This window comes from Diospyros lotus, chromosome 14 (genome assembly GCF_014633365.1).
Source record: "Diospyros lotus cultivar Yz01 chromosome 14, ASM1463336v1, whole genome shotgun sequence".
Taxonomy (NCBI): domain Eukaryota; kingdom Viridiplantae; phylum Streptophyta; class Magnoliopsida; order Ericales; family Ebenaceae; genus Diospyros; species Diospyros lotus.
In genome coordinates this window covers 1,399,382-1,418,568 of record NC_068351.1, presented here as the reverse complement: position 1 = coordinate 1,418,568, position 19,187 = coordinate 1,399,382, and the positions used below count along the sequence as shown (strand labels likewise).

At 39.0% G+C, this 19,187-nt stretch overlaps 4 protein-coding genes and 1 non-coding gene across 5 annotated transcripts; 3 read left to right on the top strand and 2 right to left on the bottom strand.

Annotated features, from left to right (window-relative positions):
* Nucleotides 1–171: 171 nt before the first annotated feature.
* LOC127790476 (uncharacterized) lies at nucleotides 172–1,595 on the top strand. The gene is made up of 2 exons (XM_052320004.1): nucleotides 172–382; nucleotides 1,307–1,595. The coding sequence occupies exons 1-2, from the start codon at nucleotides 245–247 to the stop codon at nucleotides 1,496–1,498; spliced, it is 330 nt and encodes a 109-aa protein (XP_052175964.1). The 5' UTR covers nucleotides 172–244; the 3' UTR covers nucleotides 1,499–1,595.
* Nucleotides 1,596–4,419: 2,824 nt separating this feature from the next.
* LOC127791208 (uncharacterized) lies at nucleotides 4,420–8,400 on the bottom strand. Its single transcript, XM_052321059.1, has 7 exons — nucleotides 7,969–8,400; nucleotides 6,789–6,965; nucleotides 6,533–6,682; nucleotides 6,137–6,238; nucleotides 5,981–6,051; nucleotides 5,800–5,867; nucleotides 4,420–5,095 (listed from the first exon to the last, which is right to left on the bottom strand). The coding sequence occupies exons 1-7, from the start codon at nucleotides 8,200–8,202 to the stop codon at nucleotides 4,854–4,856; spliced, it is 1,044 nt and encodes a 347-aa protein (XP_052177019.1). The 5' UTR covers nucleotides 8,203–8,400; the 3' UTR covers nucleotides 4,420–4,853.
* Nucleotides 8,401–13,456: 5,056 nt separating this feature from the next.
* On the top strand, nucleotides 13,457–14,071 carry LOC127790082 (germin-like protein 9-3). The gene has a single exon (XM_052319360.1). The coding sequence runs from the start codon at nucleotides 13,457–13,459 to the stop codon at nucleotides 14,069–14,071; it is 615 nt and encodes a 204-aa protein (XP_052175320.1).
* Nucleotides 14,072–16,270: 2,199 nt separating this feature from the next.
* Nucleotides 16,271–18,293, bottom strand: LOC127791234 (aldehyde oxidase GLOX). The gene has a single exon (XM_052321092.1). The coding sequence runs from the start codon at nucleotides 18,136–18,138 to the stop codon at nucleotides 16,516–16,518; it is 1,623 nt and encodes a 540-aa protein (XP_052177052.1). The 5' UTR covers nucleotides 18,139–18,293; the 3' UTR covers nucleotides 16,271–16,515.
* Nucleotides 18,294–18,824: 531 nt separating this feature from the next.
* On the top strand, nucleotides 18,825–18,895 carry TRNAG-GCC (transfer RNA glycine (anticodon GCC)). The gene has a single exon. It is a non-coding gene; the product is annotated as a tRNA-Gly (tRNA).
* The last annotated feature ends 292 nt before the right edge of the window (nucleotides 18,896–19,187 follow it).

Genomic DNA, 19,187 nt, shown 5'->3' with positions numbered 1-19,187 from the left:
AGATATTTTTCATTCTAATATTTTGATTTCGATGTCCCTAATGCATCCAAAGCTCCAATCTCGTTCATGGAATTAATTTAAGAAAAGGTTGACGACAAGAAAGAAAAAAATCTTGCCTTCATCTTTCAATATAAACCACCGAATTCTGCTATGAAAAAAAAGGATTCTGGTTCTCCAGGCATTATATAAGGGTGAATAGTAGCTTCAGCATATGAATGAGTAATTGCAAAAACAACATATCAAGATGTTAGAGGGGAAAGCAGTAGTGAGGGAGACAGATATGCCAGAGGCAATGCAGAACCATGTAATGGAGTTAGCTTACCAGGCTCTTGATCTTCATGAAGTCTCTGATTGTCAATCCATTGCTCATTACATTAAACAGGTTTGCCTCCAAAACTATTAATTGCTTGATTTGTTTCATTTACTTCATTTTGTTTCTATTTTCCTTGTTGGGTTCTTGGGATAAAGAAAACTGATTGGAAAACTTAAATTACATCCAAATGACTATAATTCAAGATCAAGAACAAAGGAAAGAGTTCAACTGATGTGCAAATCTCTTGCAGATCTATGTTGAACTGATCTTTCTTTTTACTTTTCTTTTAAGGAAATTAAAAGCATGGTTTTGGGTTTCTTTCTGTTTTTGACTTGGGTCCTACAATCACGGGAACCAAGCAATTTTATTACTTGCTGAGAATAAGGTTACCTTATCAAAAGTTATATTGTCTAATCAGCATAGGGTCAGATTCATTTGATGATATATGACTAGGAATATGCTATTGAAATCATTTTAGTAACCTTTGGGCGTTTAACTTTTATATGGCCGCATCTATGCATCACTTGGCAAACATATTTTACAGTTCCAGGCCAACTAGTTGGGTTGTTTAAGTTAGATTTGGAAATTATTAGATTTTAAAAACGGATCTCTCTGAGCTAATTAAAAAAGAAACATAATCAAAACAATGAGAAGCTGAGTTATCTGGTCATTGTTCCAAAGACCAAGTTTGAGTTGAGATTTGAAGATCATAGCTACTTACAAAGTAGCATGTCCTGTTGTGGCAAAACTTTCCTGGAAAATTAGGGACCCTGAATACACTAAATCCAAGCTGATAGGAAACCACACTGGAAATATATGTTACTCATCATTAGGATAGTTTTATGAAATCTTTAACCATAGAAAGAGAATATAATAACCCTGTGACAGGGAATATCATACTCCAGATCAGATATAGTGAGAATGATGGAAGATCAAAGGTTTTGAAGAAGAGTTCCACTAACCAGAACATCAACATGTTGTTGGCTTAAACAGAATTTTGATGAAGCTTATGGACCAGCATGGCATTGTGTGGTGGGCAAAGACTTTGGATCCTGCATTACACATCTGTGTGGTAGTTTCATGTTCTTCCACGTCGAGATGATGGAGTTCCTTGTCTTCAAAGATGGCAGAGACTTGAACCAAAGCAAGGAAGAGTCTGTAGGAGTCCTGCAGAAAGCTGGCTAATTAAGTTGATCAAAAGCTCAAACTAATGTTCTGTATTTTGTGCTGGATTGTCCAAATGGCTAAGTGAAACCTTATTTAAACTACAATTTTTTCTCAACTCTCTTGAATCGGGTTATTGCCCCAAGAATCGACCATAAATAGTACAATATGAAGCTGCCAAAAAAGGAACATGCCACTGAGTGCTGCACTATGCTGTGAATTCTCATAGAAATTCTTATAGAATGGAATGAATGGACTGAAAAATGCAACATACGTAAACAGCCATCGACAACTAGAAAGAAGCACCGGTGTTCCATGAGCTCAAGCTAGTAGTTCCTCCTCAGCAAGGAGGAGGTAATCTGCAACCTAAGGACTAGATGCAACATGTGTGTGTATCTAGACCTCAGGATGCAGATTACCTGGTCCTGACCGAGTATACATCATCTATAGGGAGAAGAAACACAATTTCTAAGGGCATATCAATCACCAGAATGTGTGTGGCAAGTTGAGGTTGATTATCACATGCATGACGGGAAAGAATTTATAGAGGTTCATGAAGGTAACACGAAAACTTCTTCAAGCAGGGGTGCAGAGATGTGAATATAGTATAAAGCCACCCGCCAGGAATCGTTCACCTTTGTTGAAGATGAATCTGTTCTTCAACAGCCAATGATAAGCTGAGAACCTTCCTTTCTGCATACGACGATTTTTTCCTGTCTTAACAGCCTTTTAACCACTGCTGCACAACTGAAAATTACGTCATCACATCTGGAGAAAAATATCTTAAAGGGCGATTGCTAAACCACTACAAACTCGGTAGATGCAAAAACTAAGGTGATTAGTGTGCTTGAAGCCGCTAGGAATGCTAAGACTACGTTTTTTTTTTTTTTTGTTATTTTCAAATCATTTTTAATTTTTAATTCTTTAAAATAATAAAAACGCGTTCTCTATATTATTTTTGAAAATACATTTTTAAAAATAAAAAAAACTCAAAATAATAAAAAATTATTTTGAATGTTTTTATCCAAAACAAACTCTAAACTCAAAACATATTTATTTATTTATTTATTTATTCATATTTTATTATTGTAATGAGAAAAAATATTATAAAATTCATGAACTTTAAAGTGTATATATTTTTTTAATAATACATTAACATTAAATATTTTTAATTTATTGAATAATCAAATTTATTGAATAAAATATCATTAAAAATTATTTTTAAAATTTCAAAAAGATTTTATTTTTTAATTTTTTATTTTGAGAAATAATTTTTCAAAATGATAAAGAGAACACGTTTTTAATTTTTTAAAAATAGATTAACAAAATAAAAAACTGAAAATAAATTCAAAACTCAAAACTGAAAATTAAAAAATAAAGAAAACACAACCTAAACTTTATCGACTTGTCGCAACACGTGGGATTCTCTAGCTTCTGCTCTGAAAGATGATTGGGAAAAGTAGTGTAATATCAGCATTTTCCATCAGCTTTCATGCAGTGACATATTCTATTCCCTTGCTAGTTGAGGGGCACAATATTAATTATTGCCCTAGCTATATAGTTCATAGAGAGGTTGTTTGGCTGAGGGGTAGATGTGCTGGAATTTCCTATAAATTATCTCTTCAATGATCAGTGTAAAAAGTTCTGAAATGATACCTTTCTCATTCAAGATAAAGCTGAAGAACTAAGGGCATATCATCACTGTGCAATGTCTTACAGGCGCATGGTTAGATATATTCTGTGAAATCATGAGAAGAACAGCATTAGGATAGTGTATATTGCAAGAAAGTTGAAAATGAAACGATAATGCAACCTCACCAAGACGTGTTCTTCGGATAGACGGCCAAGGTTGCATGATTTCTTTCTGTCATGCTTGATGCCTTCCATCTCCAAATGGGGATAGATGCTGAAAGGACTGGCATAGCATCTAAAGCTTTCGTCTTGAAATTCGCAGACAAATATGGTAAGAGTGACAATGGCATATAAAAGGAAAATGCTATAATGGGGCGAAATTATCAGGCCTTATTAACAACATTAATTATGATAATCGCAAAGAGAAGAACCTCTCATATATTAGAGACTCGTATACTAGAATATCCTCTCGACGTATTTTATTCAAATATGAAAAGTATTCATGCGAGTAGCTACTACTCTGCCATGGACATCAAAATTGATATTTTTTATTTTTTTTTAAATATAAAAAACTAGAAGGCACCAAATCAACTCAGAGTCGCGATCGTCCCACATATAATAAAGAGGTAAATCGCAAGTCGAAACTCAAGACTTGACCCCTTGAATAAACCTAAATTATTGATAGTCACACGAAAACAGATTCAATTCCACGATCTTGTGATAACCCAAGCTCTCGAATGTGTGTGTAGTAAACTATCTGTAAAGATTCAAAATTAATATTTTTCAAGGAAGAATAAAATCATACAAAAGGACAAAGCTTCTATCTACTGCTGCAACAAAAGAAGAGAGGCTCGATTAACTTCATTTCTGGGTTCTTTCAGTGATTAGTTACACGTAACAACAATAGTCACAAACTTTAATCCTGCCAAGTGAGATTTAATTTGGTAACCCCCCCCTTGGATCATTTCTGCCGATGCAACAACTGAAACCTACAGCACCACCATGACCACTGCACCATCAACCTGCGTCAAAAGCACAGCCTCTTACCTCTTTTACCATTATTGCCTTGCTTGTTAGTCTCAACTGGCAAAAGAATCTAAAGAGAACCTTCCCTTTTGTTAAATAAATTATGGTTTAAGATGAATTAGCTCTGTTTGACCCAGCATCTTGAAATAGCTTCCTGGCAACTTGCATTATTAAATCTAGAGACTTGACGAATAAGCTTCACAAGATTCAGTGATCCTGGGAATATCCGTACTTAGCCATAAGATCAGTAAGCGAAATTCCATAAGCTCAAAGCGAAAGTTCAGGAAAGGAAAAGAAGCCTGTCTTCTTGGCTGCTAGTACACTCAAAACTTCATAAGAATACAGACATCGCAACTTAACTAAGCCAGCACAAACAGAATACTTGCTCTCATATTACCATCATAGAAAGGGAAAATTTCCAAAACCTAGAACTATAAGTATCAAAGGCCGGTGCAAGATCTGGTTCTCCGAAACTATCTAATAATCTATACACTGAAATGTGTTCCATGCTAGCAACAATAAAAAATTTTCATTACGAGTCGTCTCAGAAAACAACAAAAAAAAGAACTGTAAAAACTATAAATGCTCTTCTCCTATCCACCTTTATCTTAAACCCCGGATCTCTTCACCAGAGCATCCGAAGACAACAAGCTATAATACTGACTGGCAAAACTCATGCTCAAGAGCCAAGAGCGGGTACATCTGGATGCACTGGCAACTAGCTGTTTAGAGGTCCATCTGACAAAATCTTCTTCAACGTCTCGTAAGTCATGAAAGCAATTCCCACCCCCGGAACAACCTTATAGTATTCGGGCAGGATCCCTCTATATAAGCCACACAAGCCTTCAGAGCGTATTATATGTCTAAAGGTCCCAAAAAGGCTTGTTTTACACATACGGGCTTGACCAGCAGCTCCTTCCAACTGCTTTCTTCGCCTGACGAGATCCAAAGGAAATGTTGCTGCAAGTATCAAAAGAGCAACAAAAAGTGACAAATGATCAGGATAAAAGAGTAAAAAGAACATCTAGGGAAAACATGTTATCCAGCTTTTACTGGGGATTTATCAATTCATTCACCCAAAATCAATTTACCACTAATTCAAGCAAATGATAAGGCATCTAAATATGAAAGCTCACTAGATCTTCTGTGGGAAACTATTCATTACATAATTATAAAAATTGTTCGACTCACCAGTTTGACCACAAATAGGGAAAATAGACATCCTTCATTATCTTCAAAAATCCATCACATAAATTGATTGGTCTCATATGCCATTTTTTGTTTTTAGGAATACAGCTTGAATGTAAACAAAAAGCTCCAGATGTTAATTAGAATCATAATACCATTATTGTAAATAGCGAATGCAAGATGCTAATCATAGGAGAGAGTGATACACCAGTAACATAGGTTTCATCCTTAAATGCAAGCCGCTTCATCCATCAAGATATTAAGAGTTCCCCTCAAAGAGACCTTTATTTAATTTACTTACCATTAAAAAAAAGGTTGATAGAAATCCTTTGGATGAAGGCTTCCTATGCTACATATCTCCAAAAAGATAGATCATTATCAAGTAACAGTAGAAATATCTGGACCCACTAGAAAAATTGATAAGAATTAACATTATGCTAGGAAGTATCTGAAATTGTAGGTCATAAACCACACACCTGTAGATGAAGCAACACCAGAGAGACTGCCACAAGCAAGACTAACCAAGACAGTAGAATCATCAGGCCTAATGTCAAGATGCTATCACGTCAGAATGATGCACCATAACAACAAGGAGCAACTAGATGTAGTCGAGCACAAGAGATATTATATTTGATAGAAAGGACAGAGACGTCTCACCTTTCAGAATGCCAATAGGATCTCAGCATCTCATAAACAGTAAAGCTTATTGCTATACTGGGTCCAACCCCCTACACCATGCAAAGCATCTCGATGGCATAAGAGTTAAAAGCATGGTGGAACCACAATTGAACACATGCATAGCTGAAAGCTCACCAGTAACGTCGCACCAAGTCCTTTGTACAAACCCAAAAAACCTTCATCTCTACAAATAGTATGGAGTGCATGCCAAATACCCCGATAATAGATGGTACTTCTCTGCAATATTAACACTAAATGAGCTAAGGAAAAGCTCAGAGAGGAGAAGGATAAGGCATGAGCCGGTCTGTACCAGAAGTGAAACTTAATCGATACTACTTTCCACTACATGCAACAAGAAGTCATTAAAAAATACAGAACTTTACTTAAGCCTTAGGGGAAGCATAGTTCCTCAAGATATCATTATGTACGTTTTTGGAAATAGAAAACTCAAAAGTTAACTGGGAAAAAATAACAAGATTAGAGAATAATAAAAATTCTCGCCAGAAGATAATTTATCAAACACATGCTTACCTGGGCCGCAAGACGTGTCCTTACAAGATCCAATGGATATGTCATAGAGGCCGCTGTCATTCCTGCTAATCCACCACCAATAAAGTGGACAAAATTATCCGTATGTGCACTTCTGTTGTGACTTTCCAGGCCAGGAATTGATTTTAATAGCTACAAAAGGAATAAAAAAAACAATATAAATGAAACACGTACACAGAGTAAGCCATATAAGCTTAACTTCAAAAAAGGGTCAGTTTTGGAGAATGTTCATACTGACACTTTTATAGCGTTCGTAAGCATAGAAGTTGACTGAAGAGTAAGGAAGACGATGAACAATGGTTACTAGATTCCCTTTCCAAAATGCTCTAAAGCCTTCTTCATTAACAATACGCAAGGCCTCACCCCATATGCTAGTCTTGGTCAACACTGCAGCATTAGAATGCATACCTTGCACCTATAAAGAGAAAAAAGAAAAATAGTACACCAATGCAACATAACAAATTGGAAAGAGTAAATAAAGATATTTCAAATATTGAGTTCTGGAATCAATGCCAGGCTAATTAGATCTGAGAGTTTAGCAGAAACACAGACCAAAACAATAAAAAGGTGGGAACTTTGCCCTGCCAAAGCAGGGGGGTTGAGTTTTATCCATGTTCGAATCTTTATCTAAAGATACAGGTCTCATTAGACCTGGTACCTCCTAATTTCTAAAGAAGAGTAAAAGAACGCACACAACAAGAACACCCAGAAATCCATGTCGTTCTCTATCAAAAAAATACAAACAAAATTTTTAAAACTAAATGTTGTTCTTAATTTAACTGAAAGCATCAGGTACCAAAAAGGAGGCAAAACCAAAAGCCACAAAGGGCCCTCATCTAAATTTAAAATGGGAAAGAGAAGGAAAACAAGGGTTGGATTGATTTTCATGGTAAATTGATTTTTTTTTTGGCGCGCCCCCCCCCCCCCCCCCCCCCCGGGGGGGGAGGGACGCAATAAGTAAAAGAGTATTTATGAAAGGAACTACCTTAAAGGGGCAGAATTCTATACAAGAACCTAAAAGATTACCTACAGAAAAGGATTAAGAACTTTTGATGATAAATTATAATTCAGGGGCAACTGAACAACAGAAAGTTAGTTTCACCATATCACCACATTAATATTATATCTAACTCTAGAACTTCGAAAGGTAGGAGGAAAAGTAAATTAAATGAAATGAAAGAGAAAGGGAAAATTTTCCAAGGAACTGAATCTCAGTTTTTTTTTACTTTTGGATAGGTAAGTTTGGGTGAAGAAGAAGAATAGATTAAGCAATTCAACAACCTCAAAATCACATAGATTCCAAGGTCATAATAATCGACCAAATACTTGGTTACTTTCCTAGTTCCTCAAGCGTATGTATATCCCCCATTCCACATTATAGTAGCTAAAGAGATTATATTGCGGGAGAACAAAGCGACCTGAAAAAGAATGGTGAGGCGGGCGAGCGGCGCGGTACAGGTCTTGCTGAAAGCGCCCGCGATGCCGCCGGCAAGGAGCTGCGGCACCGTCCCTATCTGGTGCTGCTGCCCCGGCGATATTGGTGGCTGACTGTGGTGAAGCTGCTGCTGCTGCTGCTGCTGCTGTTGCAAGAATTTTCGGGGGCCGCCATCAACCACGGCTCCACGGCTAGACACGGCCACTCGAGCTTCCATTCTGAAGCACTAGCCCCTCTCAGAGAATCGAAGCCCTCAGCTACGGAATCATGTGGTGAAAAGGTGAAGCTCGAGTAATGGGGCTCGAAGTAAGGAAGCGGTTGCTTTTGTGGAAATTGGAGAGAAACCCTAGACAAAACCCTAAACTTGGGCGTGTCTGGGTTAGGTGGGAGTGGGAACCGTAAAGAACTTGCCTTGGTTTGGCTCTTAAAACGGTCTGGGCGATTAAGCCGATGAGGGCTATACATTGAGCCGACCGATTTGACCAGCCCCGGCTCTGACCGGTCTACCTTATGAAACTCATTTTTTTTTTTTTCTCTATATATCAAATTCAATTTCACAGTCTCAACAGCTCTACTAAGAATCAAAAATGTTTTTTTTTTCAAGTATTGTGTCCTTTTATGCTGGATTTAGATAATATTTAGTGAAATTGCTTTAATGTATTAATTATATTTTTATATAAATCAATAAATAATAAAGACAATATTTTCTTTATTTATATTTTCTCAATTAATTATATGAATGAATTTTTAGATTTTTTATATAAAAATCTTATTCTTAAGATATTGAACATATGTGATAGGATTATCTGATAACATAATTTTTTAAACTATTTCTAATACTTAGATTTTTTTAAATGAGAATTCTGATTAATCGATTCTGGACTAGCTCAAGGTTATTACCTCATTCAATATGGGGCTATTGATAAGAGGATAGTGTGTCACGCATCATATGACATGAGATGTTGCTAGTAAACTTGTGGGTAGTCGTTGGGGAATGATTAGCCAAATATGACGTCAATGACTGATTGCATGGTCTAGTGAATAATTGTCATGTCATCAGGTTGTGATGGTGTGTTGATCCTTAGATTAAACTGACACAGTTATTTTGTGTATTGGTATGTAGGATTAGCAAATGAGCCGAACCATCCAATTGGGATATGAGAATATTTATCTATGTGATTTCGTATTGCTAGTATATGGAGATAGGTGTTGAAAATAAGATCCGTCACCCTTGTTGATATTTGATGGAGTGAACGTTCTATGTGATCTACTATTAGTGTGACGAAATAATCATTGTCCAGGGTAGATTGAAAATCAAGAAATATGTTTTCTAATGTGTTATCTAGTCATATTAATGAGATTTGACACATAGTTATTGAATTTGTGAGTTTGTCACTCCATAGCTCTCACTTAGTCAGGATGTTAGGTGATGGAATAATTATAACACACGATAATTGTCAATTGTAATCGGTTTATATAAAATGAGACTTCATTGCCACATATATTGTCATGAACCGTTGCTAGGCGTTATTCAGGAACTCTCGGAACATTATCGGGATTTAGAAAAGTTTCGATGATAGGTCAAAATGTTGACTAATACTAAAAAGAGTTTCGGTGTTATCTAATTGCTAGTGAGTAATGAATCTAAAAAGTCAAAGACCATATAGTATTATGTTTAGTATCGACATTATGTACCCGAAATGTCTCTAGAAGTGATTGGTCAAAAGTTAACCCTTGGCCCCATGCTAATAGTACATAGTGCATTATTGCACTACATTATTAAAGAGGATGGATTTTAAAAGGATTCGAATTTGAAGAAGAAAAAAATGGGGAAGGGGGATTAATTTAATGGCAAAGAAAGGGTCTTTCCTTTTTCTCTCTCTTTCCCTACGTCTCTGCTTTCTCATATCATATTCTTCTTTCTTTACTTCCTCTAAAATTCTTTTGCTATCAGATTATATTTTCGTGTGAAGGTCATGTGTAAAATTTTGAGACACGGGCACCGATGATACGCAAATCATTTGTGTCTAGTATAGGAAGAGCTAACCAGAGCAGTTCCTTATTGCATATTAGGTGTGGACAAACTAGAACCACCACAGTGTGAGATGAACACGATTTCAGTACATAAATTATTTTTGTACCCCAACCTTAAATTGGACAGCAAGTATGAATTTATTTATGTATTCATTTGATGAATATGTTTGTTGCTTAAATACTCAATCTATGTATGGTGTGTATATTATATTCCATTGTGTATTTGATATATGGTAAAAGTTTTATTTTTGCTTGTACCGTCGTACTAGTGATTCCCTTCAAATACTTAGTAGCCAAAATGCAAAAAATGACTGTGAAAGACATGAAGATAGATGAGACTAGTCCAGAATAAAAATTCATTAAAGGAAAAAAAAATGCCCACTTGAAATCAAAGCAGTAATGCAGGCGAAATACTCTTTCTCTCAGGTTACAAGACAGAAAGAGTGGGGAGCAACTTTTACACATGGTAAAATAAATAGAGTGGGTCATCGAAAAATAACCGAATGAATTGGAGAAATGAGGTTGTGCAACGTGGCCACCACAAACAACCACCTTGGCCTCCCGAGTACGGGTCACTCGGGGGTGGTCGCTCCTTGCATCCCCGAGTGGGTGGCATAGCCAAGCGGGAGGGCCCTTACGCTCATGGTCGGGCCACGCAATTGCAAGGCGGAGGCCCTCCTAACGCAAGGCCGTGTGGTCGCACCCCCAAGTGAAAATCACTCGAGGGTGCCACACTAGCCCAGCTTGTGCGCCCATTCCACCACTAGCACGCTTGAGTGACCTTCACTCGGGCACACATTTGCACCCCAACAGCCCCAAGTAAAGGTCACTCAAGGATGCCACGAGGGCGCCTATGCCCACGCCTACTCTGCGCGCGCTCACTTCTATGAGACCCAATCAAAACTACTCTCGAGTAACTCGTTGAGAACATCGGACCGCCTAACACATGTTGGCCTCTTCCATCACTATAAATAGGGAGTCATTCCCTTATACGGGTAAGTCTCTCCCACTCATATTTTCTTCTTACATTCAACTATTCGATACTTTTGAGAGGCTTAGGCATCAGAGGGTTTACGTAGAGATCCTCACTTGCACCCTTAATCGATTATCTTACCAAATAGGTCATTCATCGCTCGAATGGGTCATCCATCACTGTCACTCCACGTCGGGTGAGTCATCCATCGCTCCAAGGAGTCACCCATCATCTTGATAAGCCATCATTATGTCATCCTTAGACGATCTTTCATATTTAAATTCATTGGTGTAGTTTGGCAACAACAATTTCGATACAAAGAAAGTGAGAACTAAAGTAATAAATAAGTTTAAGAGTATATTTATGTGTATCTTCTAGAAATAAAATTATTTATATAGTCTACCTCTTAATGGGTGAGCGAGATTCTCGATTAGATTATCTTTTACAATTATAGGGTGAAGTTCTAGCGGTGATCAACTCAAAATTTTTGAAATGGGTAAAAAGGTATTCTAGGGATGAGTAATTTTCTTAGTGAAATGTGAATTAGGATGACACAAGATACCCATGATAAAAAAATTGGGTCCTGTCAAGATTAACTCTCCACCAACACAAATATAATGATACTTTTATAAGTATGAATCTAATAAAATACAATCCTAATATTCAAATAAAATTTTGATTGTACACTTAAAAAGGGTTAAAATGCTCATTTATAGAAATGTCCTAACCTCAATTATAGAAACTTTGTCAAATGTCCCTTCATCTGTCTCACGTTGCATAACGAGGGGTTAAAATGCTCATGTGCCCAGCATACGTGGGCGAAAGGGAATTGCATTAGCATCATATATGGCCCCTAATAAACTTCCATTAATTATTAACAACACGGCCAAGCCTAATCAGTAAGTTAACAAATCACAGTATTTAGTATGGCACAGAATCAAGTGCCGTCACATCTCTTTCTAATTATCAAAAGCATGGTCCTTGGGATGCTTGAACGGTATGGGCTTGGCACCATTTCCAAGCCAGATTCTAGAGTCACATCCTAGATGAGGGCCAAATAAGTCTTAAATTTCTCAAAAATAAACAAGCTTATGAATTTTACTATACTCGTTACTCTGCCAATCTTGTTGTCTCCTAGAATACCAAACATTGATTTGATAATCGGAGTGTATTCTGAGGGCCAGAACCCTATGTTTACAAGAATTTGGTGTACCGGGTCCTCACTCGCTTACAAGATCAACATCATATAGAGTTAGCCGCTATAGAAATTAGAAATATTCAAACTTTATTGAGATTAAACTAAAAGGCTGTTTGGCTTAGCGGTTTGACTATTTATAAGCTGCATAAGCAATGTTTAAGCTAAATAGCGTTTTTGAGTGAAGTGTTTGGCAACCCAAATTAACTTAAATGCTAGGTAGCTTAAATGCTACTATAATAGAGTTTGAGAAAAACTAGTATCCCAAACTTTTGCACAAAACGCTACCACGTTAACCGAGTAAAAGACTATTCTACCCTACCCCATCATCTTCCTTTCACTTCAGTCATTACTACCACTGTTGCTGTCGTCGTTGCCCCTCCTCCATAATCAGGTCGTCGTTGTCCAGCTAGGCTGTCGCAAGCAGCCGAAGTGTTGGTCGTGCCATCGTTGTATAATTAAGTCGCGCCATCGCTGAATCTGGTTCCAAATCTGTCGCCACAAGTCGTTGAGCACCATCGACCATCCTCCATTACTGCCGTCATCATCAAGTGCTGTCTCTGGCCTTGATCACCGATGGCATTCCCGACCTGTAAGCTAAAGTATATAGAATATATATATATATATATTACACCTGTAAGTGTATATATAGGTATTATATTAATATATTTTTTAATAAGTATGTATAATTTATCTAATATTTAGAAATTAATTTGTAATTTTTTTATAAAAATAGTATTTTTATAAATTTTATTTGTATTATTTAACATCATGTCTATTTTAGTCTTTTTGTCGGTTTTAACAACTTATTAGCTTTTACGAACCAAATACATAATTATTAACTGACAGCTTAAAAGTACATTTATCCAAACATATTATAAACTTAATTACTACATAACTTTTAAGCTAAGAGCTAATTAACTTAAAAGTTACAATTAAAAAGAGTAAGCCAAACAGCCTCTAATACAACCCTTAATGTCATTTTCAAGATAACAGCACACATTATCTTAATTGGTTCCTAGTAATCGTCCATTCACTAAAAAATTTGTGAATTCCCAGCGGGTGAAGGTGCAATCTGAGCATGAAACCAACACCCACTTCTCTTAATTGACCACAAACTTGCGTCCTAATTGCAATCCAACAGGGCCTTCCACTTAATTAGCAATAATCTCTCCCTATAAATACCCTTCTGGTTGTCTCCTTTCTTCCTCGCAACTCTCTTTCAAGTATCCAAGCAGCTAGACAGCCAGCCAGCCAGCCTCCAAAAATATGGCCAGTTCCCTTGCTTCTCTAGCTGCCGCCGCCTTTGCCCTCCTCTTCCTGGCCACTGTCCAAGCCGCCGACCCCGAGCTGGTTTCGGACTTCGCGGTGCCCGACGGCGCCGATGAGAGCAAGCTGGACGGGGTCTTCTTCACCTACACCGGGCTAAGAGACGGCGCACCGTCCAGCACCACCGGGCTCGGGCGGAAACAGGTGTCGGTGAAGGAGTTTCCGGCTCTCGACGGCATGGGCGTGTCCATGGAGCTCCTGGATTTTGCGCCCAACTCCGTGAACGTGCCGCACCACCACCCGCGCGGCGGCGAGATCCTGTTCGTGGTGGACGGGTCGCTGACCGTCGGCACGGTGAACAGCAACGGCAAGCTCTACAAGAACGTGTTGCAGAAGGGAGATGTCTTTGTCTTCCCCAAGGGGTTGCCTCACTACCAGGCCAACTTCGACAAGGCCAACAAGGCGGTGGCCGTGTCGGCTTTCGGCAGCTCCAGCGCCGGCACGGTGGCGCTCCCGAAGAACTTGTTCGGCTCCAACATTCCAGACGAGGTGCTCACGAAGGCCTTCAAGATTTCGGCTGACATTGTTCAGCAACTCAGGTCTGCCCAGAACTGAAATGTAATTAATTAACTAATGAGTATGGTTTTAAGGGTGTCCTTGGATTTAAGGCCTGTACCGTTGAAGGTCTAGGAACCTACCTTGGTTTAACGCGGGTTCTGTGTCCCAAATGGATAAATAATGAAATGAAGTTAGATTATGTGCCTTAGTTAAGGGCAAGCTTAAGGCTTGTACGCTGTGATGTAATGTTCATGCAACTTGAAGAATAAATCTACCATTTGACCCATCTAGCCAATACCCAGAGACAGGTTTGAATTTAGCCAATAACCGGGGTTTAGGCTTGGATTGGATAGTTTCCGGGCCTAAATTACTGGCTGGGCTTTGTGCTAGTTTGGCGGCCTGGATGGCCCATTATGGGTCCATGTTTAATTTAATCAAGGGAACCTGCAGACAGTAAAGCGTATGATTCCCAGCACAAACCAGCTTGGATTGGCCCTTTGTTGGGTCCTCAAAAGGCATCTTTCTCAACTCATTTTCACTTAGATTCCAAGAAAGTTCAACCATATGATGCTGTGCTGTCTTTCATTAACTTCGTTATTATAGCTTGACAGAGTATTAATTAAGAGCAAAGATTAAAGGCTTTAAGTTTAAGTGGCATGCTTTCTATAGAAAACAAAACAAACCCTACATATATGCTCCTTTCTCCTAATTTTCAAAAGAGGTTGAAATTCGCCCTTCCATACATATGTGTTCAAATTTCACCCAAAACAAAGATACAATTCGACTTAAGATTGAATAAATTTGATTTGTTGTTCAATTCAAAATCTTAGAAAGATCAATATTTAGAAAGAGCCCAATATTTTAAATTTAAAATATTTAAAAAGTCAATAATTAAAAAGAGTCCAAATCCGTTCTATTGTATAAAAATAATTATCTTTTGAGATTAATAATGCGCATGGGCTGTTCCACACTTCCACTCACCCACTCAACATTGATAAGTAAAATTTATATAAATAAAAACCCAACTCCATGTGACAACCAAAATAAGTAATGCTTCCTTAAGAACAAAGTGATTGGCAAAAGAAATCTAAAAGCCGAGGTATTGATGCCAACCTGAAGAGTATAAAAGAAGCTACCAAAAATGGTCTAATTTTTAAATTTGCCTAATAAAAATGATTGTCTCCAAAGCATTCACAATAATTTAGACCTCTCTTTTGTACATGGCTGTTCTTATGTTCCGCTAGATTAATTTTCACAAATTTCATGCATATCATCTCGTCTACATGGGCTAAATCCATATTTTTGTTCCTATATTTTTATTTTTATTTTTTTGTGTGTTTATCTAAATTTTTTTATTATTTTAATTACAAACTTGTATCTATATTTTTAAATTAATCTAACTTATATACCTTGATATATAAAAAAAATAAAATAAAATAAGCGAACACTTTGACTCTATCTTTCTCTATATCTTTTAACTTACTTTTTAAAGTATTAAAGTAATAGCTCTACTAATTCAAAATTAGATTTAGCAACCATTGACAATAATGGAGAATAATCGAATAAATTAACTCAATACCTACCATTGTGAAGTAACTGCATAATTAAAGGTGTTCTATATTCGGGCAAACACTAGGAGAAGGTTATATAGTTGCAAACATTATAGGGTAATTTTGATTTATATTATTATTTTTTACATATTAAAATATAGAGATTAAATTGATTCAAAAATATCAAATATAGAAATGTAAAAAAAATAATGAAAAGTTTAAGTTGTCACATAAAAAATGTCAAAATATATGAATTAAATTAATTAAAAAATATAATTATAAAAATATAATTAAAATAATAAAAAAAATCAAATTATCATAAAAAAAAAACTTAAAATTACAGTAGCAGCCAAAATATGAGTTGAACCTTGTCAACCGCATGTGGCAATAACACTCAAACCTATCGACCCAAGATCGTTGCTTTTGGAAGGCGACTTTGGGGGCTAATTATGGCCGCTAGAGCCCCACTTGAGCACCAATTAGAGCCGAAACTTTTAACTGTTTCCCGATGGAAAGGCTCATAGTACTGTTGTGGCCCCGCGTGACAATTAAGACGGAGTTTGTTTTAACCCATGATTTTGGAAATTAGTTAGGCCATGTGCAGTGGAGTGGCGGCGGGCGGCAGCAGCCCAGAAAACAAATAGACAAGCACATCAAAACAAAGTTGGCATTTTTATAATAAATGCAGGAGTTAATTAATTACGGATAAAACAAAGTCATTAAGGTAATAATTAACATTAATTAATCCGCAATATATCAAAGAAATGAGTAAATTAAAAGAAATTAATTAAGATGGAGAGGCTTCCAATGCCTCTAATTATAAACACTTGAAGAACAAATTCATGACAGAAACATACCCAAAATAAAAAGAGAGAAATAGAAAGGAGAAAGCATGGAAACAGTAATAAGTACATAAATAAAAAGAGAAAAAGGTCAAATTAGGAAAGGAAATTATGGGATTACTTGGACCCATTTTGCCACGCTTGGCACGCCCTGGTTCACCGCGAACAACATATAGTAACCAGGCGGCGCCGCCCGGGCGTGCGGCGGCGCCGTACACCCGATCTTGTACTTTCCGGCGCTGTCCGGCAAGGCGCTGGTGACGCCCAGCTTGACCAGCCTCTGCCCCTGCGAGAATGAGTGCGTGGCGAAAGGCGCGCTGGCGAGGTTCACCTCCACTATCCCCACCACCGGCAGCGGAACCGTCACGAACACGTCAAAAGACGTGGCGTAGCGTAGGAACTCCGGCGTCTCCGTCAGTACTGGCCTGAGGTTGGCCCTGTCCGCCGCCAAATACTCCGGCGAGAACGCTTCGATTCGGAGCTCCGTGGGGAAGTCGACCCCGAACTTGTAGAAGATATGCGGGTTGCTTCCGGACATCAAAACCCGCCCGTCCGGTAATAGATTAGCGGTGGAGTGGTACATTCTGGGTACTGTACCCGGGTTCAGCGTCATGAAGCGGAGCCCCAGTGGCTGGTCGGGGCGGTACAGAACCGGATGCAAACACGGGTTCGAGGCCATTTCGAACCCTTGAGTCCCGGCTTGGGCCCCGTTGATGATCAGCACCTCGCCGGTGGGAAGCATCACCATGTCGCCCATAATCCGACCGAAGGGCATGTCCTCCATCTCCCAAACAGCGTCGGGTCGGGTCGCGACGATCCGACCGCAGCTGCCGTGGGCCGGGGTATCCACGCTCCTCTCGATGAACGCCCCGTACTGTGCGCCACCGCAGACCACGATCGTCGCTTCCTCGAAATCGCCTACCAGGGCCAGCATCGCCGACGAGCCACCGGACGGGTAATTTCTCGGACCCCCATCCAACGGTGGATAATTTCTGACCACAACGTTCTTGTTGTAATCATACAGCACCGCTTTGTTGTTCGCGAAAATGAACAAATTACCGTCGGGAAGCAAATGAACATACGGGTAAAGATTGTCCATTTGATTATCTTCCACCTCGGCAAGAAACGGGAAATGTACGGCGCCACCGGGTTTCGGCGGATAGAACTCTATACTATTGGCGGCTCTGCCGCCGACGATGATCACAGAAGCGTCGGGCAGAATTTGATTGGTCGCATACCATCGGCCTTGCGACAATTCGATGTGTTTCAGCTCTTCCCAGTCGCAGACCGAATCGGGTTCGCAGGGCGTGAATTTGCGGAACTTCTGAACGCCGTCACGATCGCCGCCGGTCTGCAAGAGGGTGCCGTCGGGGAGGAACTGGCCGGAGGAGCACCAGGTGTCGGTGAGGATGGTGAGGGGGCGAATTTGGTTGGTTCGCAGGTCTAGAAGGACGGAGTGGGCGTAGCAATCGCGCTTAAGCACCATGTCTGTCGGGTCTCTCCGGCAGTGGCCCTTGGGGAGCATCTTCCGGGAGGGGCCGATGTTGGTGCGGTCGAGGAGCACGACGGTATTGAACCGCGTCACGGCCGTGTGCATGGAGGCGATCCCGGCGTTCTCCACCACCAACTCCCACGTGCCCGGCAGCTGTCCACGTGCCACGCCGGTGATCTGAATTATCGATAAAGCGAAGCTGACCACGTAAACCGAAAAGAAGAAATTCGAACCCTCCATTGTTCGAGACCGAGAGAGAGAGAGAGAGAGAGAGCGGGGTGGCTACGTTTATCCACTGTCAGTGTACCAGTGTACTTAGCCCGAGCCCGTGGTGGAGAAGACAGGGAGTCGCTGAAGACCAAGGTGCGGTTGGTGTTGGTGTAACGTGGGCCGTCGGATTTCATTACGGGGATTGATGTTTCAAACAAAATATTATACGACAACTGTGTACTGACTGAACTCGGAGCTGGTGGGACTGGGACCCATCCTGATGGTGCCTGCATCTGTCGGTTAGAACAGTGACGTAGGCGCCTCCGGTTTTTTGTGGTCCCAGGTATTACTATAATCCGACGAGCTTCGGGCTTCAGCACGCACCGGCTGCAATTAGGACACTGATTCTTGCTCCTCTCGGTTTGGTTGAATTGGGAAGTCGACACCTGGTCAAGCACAGTCGGGCCGGCCAGGCCTTGCTATCCGGTCCGACGAGTCGGACAGAGAAGTGTTGTCCTCTTTGATATGAGAAAGTGGGTCTGCACGTATATATATTTTAAAGACCGTAATGTCAATAATGACGTAAGGAGCCGACAAGAGATAAGATTAAAATAGTAATTTGACCCTGAAATTACTCATAATTTAGTTTTGTAACACCGGAACGATTTGAGGAATATGTTCAAAGCCCAGTATATTCAGCACTAGATCATCAAGAAGCACCAGTGGTCTAGTGGTAGAATAGTACCCTGCCACGGTACAGACCCGGGTTCGATTCCCGGCTGGTGCATGCCTCTTTTTGTTCATTTTTTCTGTTTAAGTCATCCTCTTGTGAAATTTTGTGATTAATTAAGATAGACCAAATTTGTATTTTTACCACGTATTTTCATGTTTTTTTGTATGATCACTTTAATTTTTATTGTCTCAATTATATTTCTAAACTTTTTTTTATATATAAAAATACAATAATTAAATTGATTCGAAAATATAAATTTAGACATATAATTGAAATAACAAAAAAATTAAATTGTCACATGAAAAAAATAAATATAAAGATTAAATTGACTCAAAAATTAAATTTA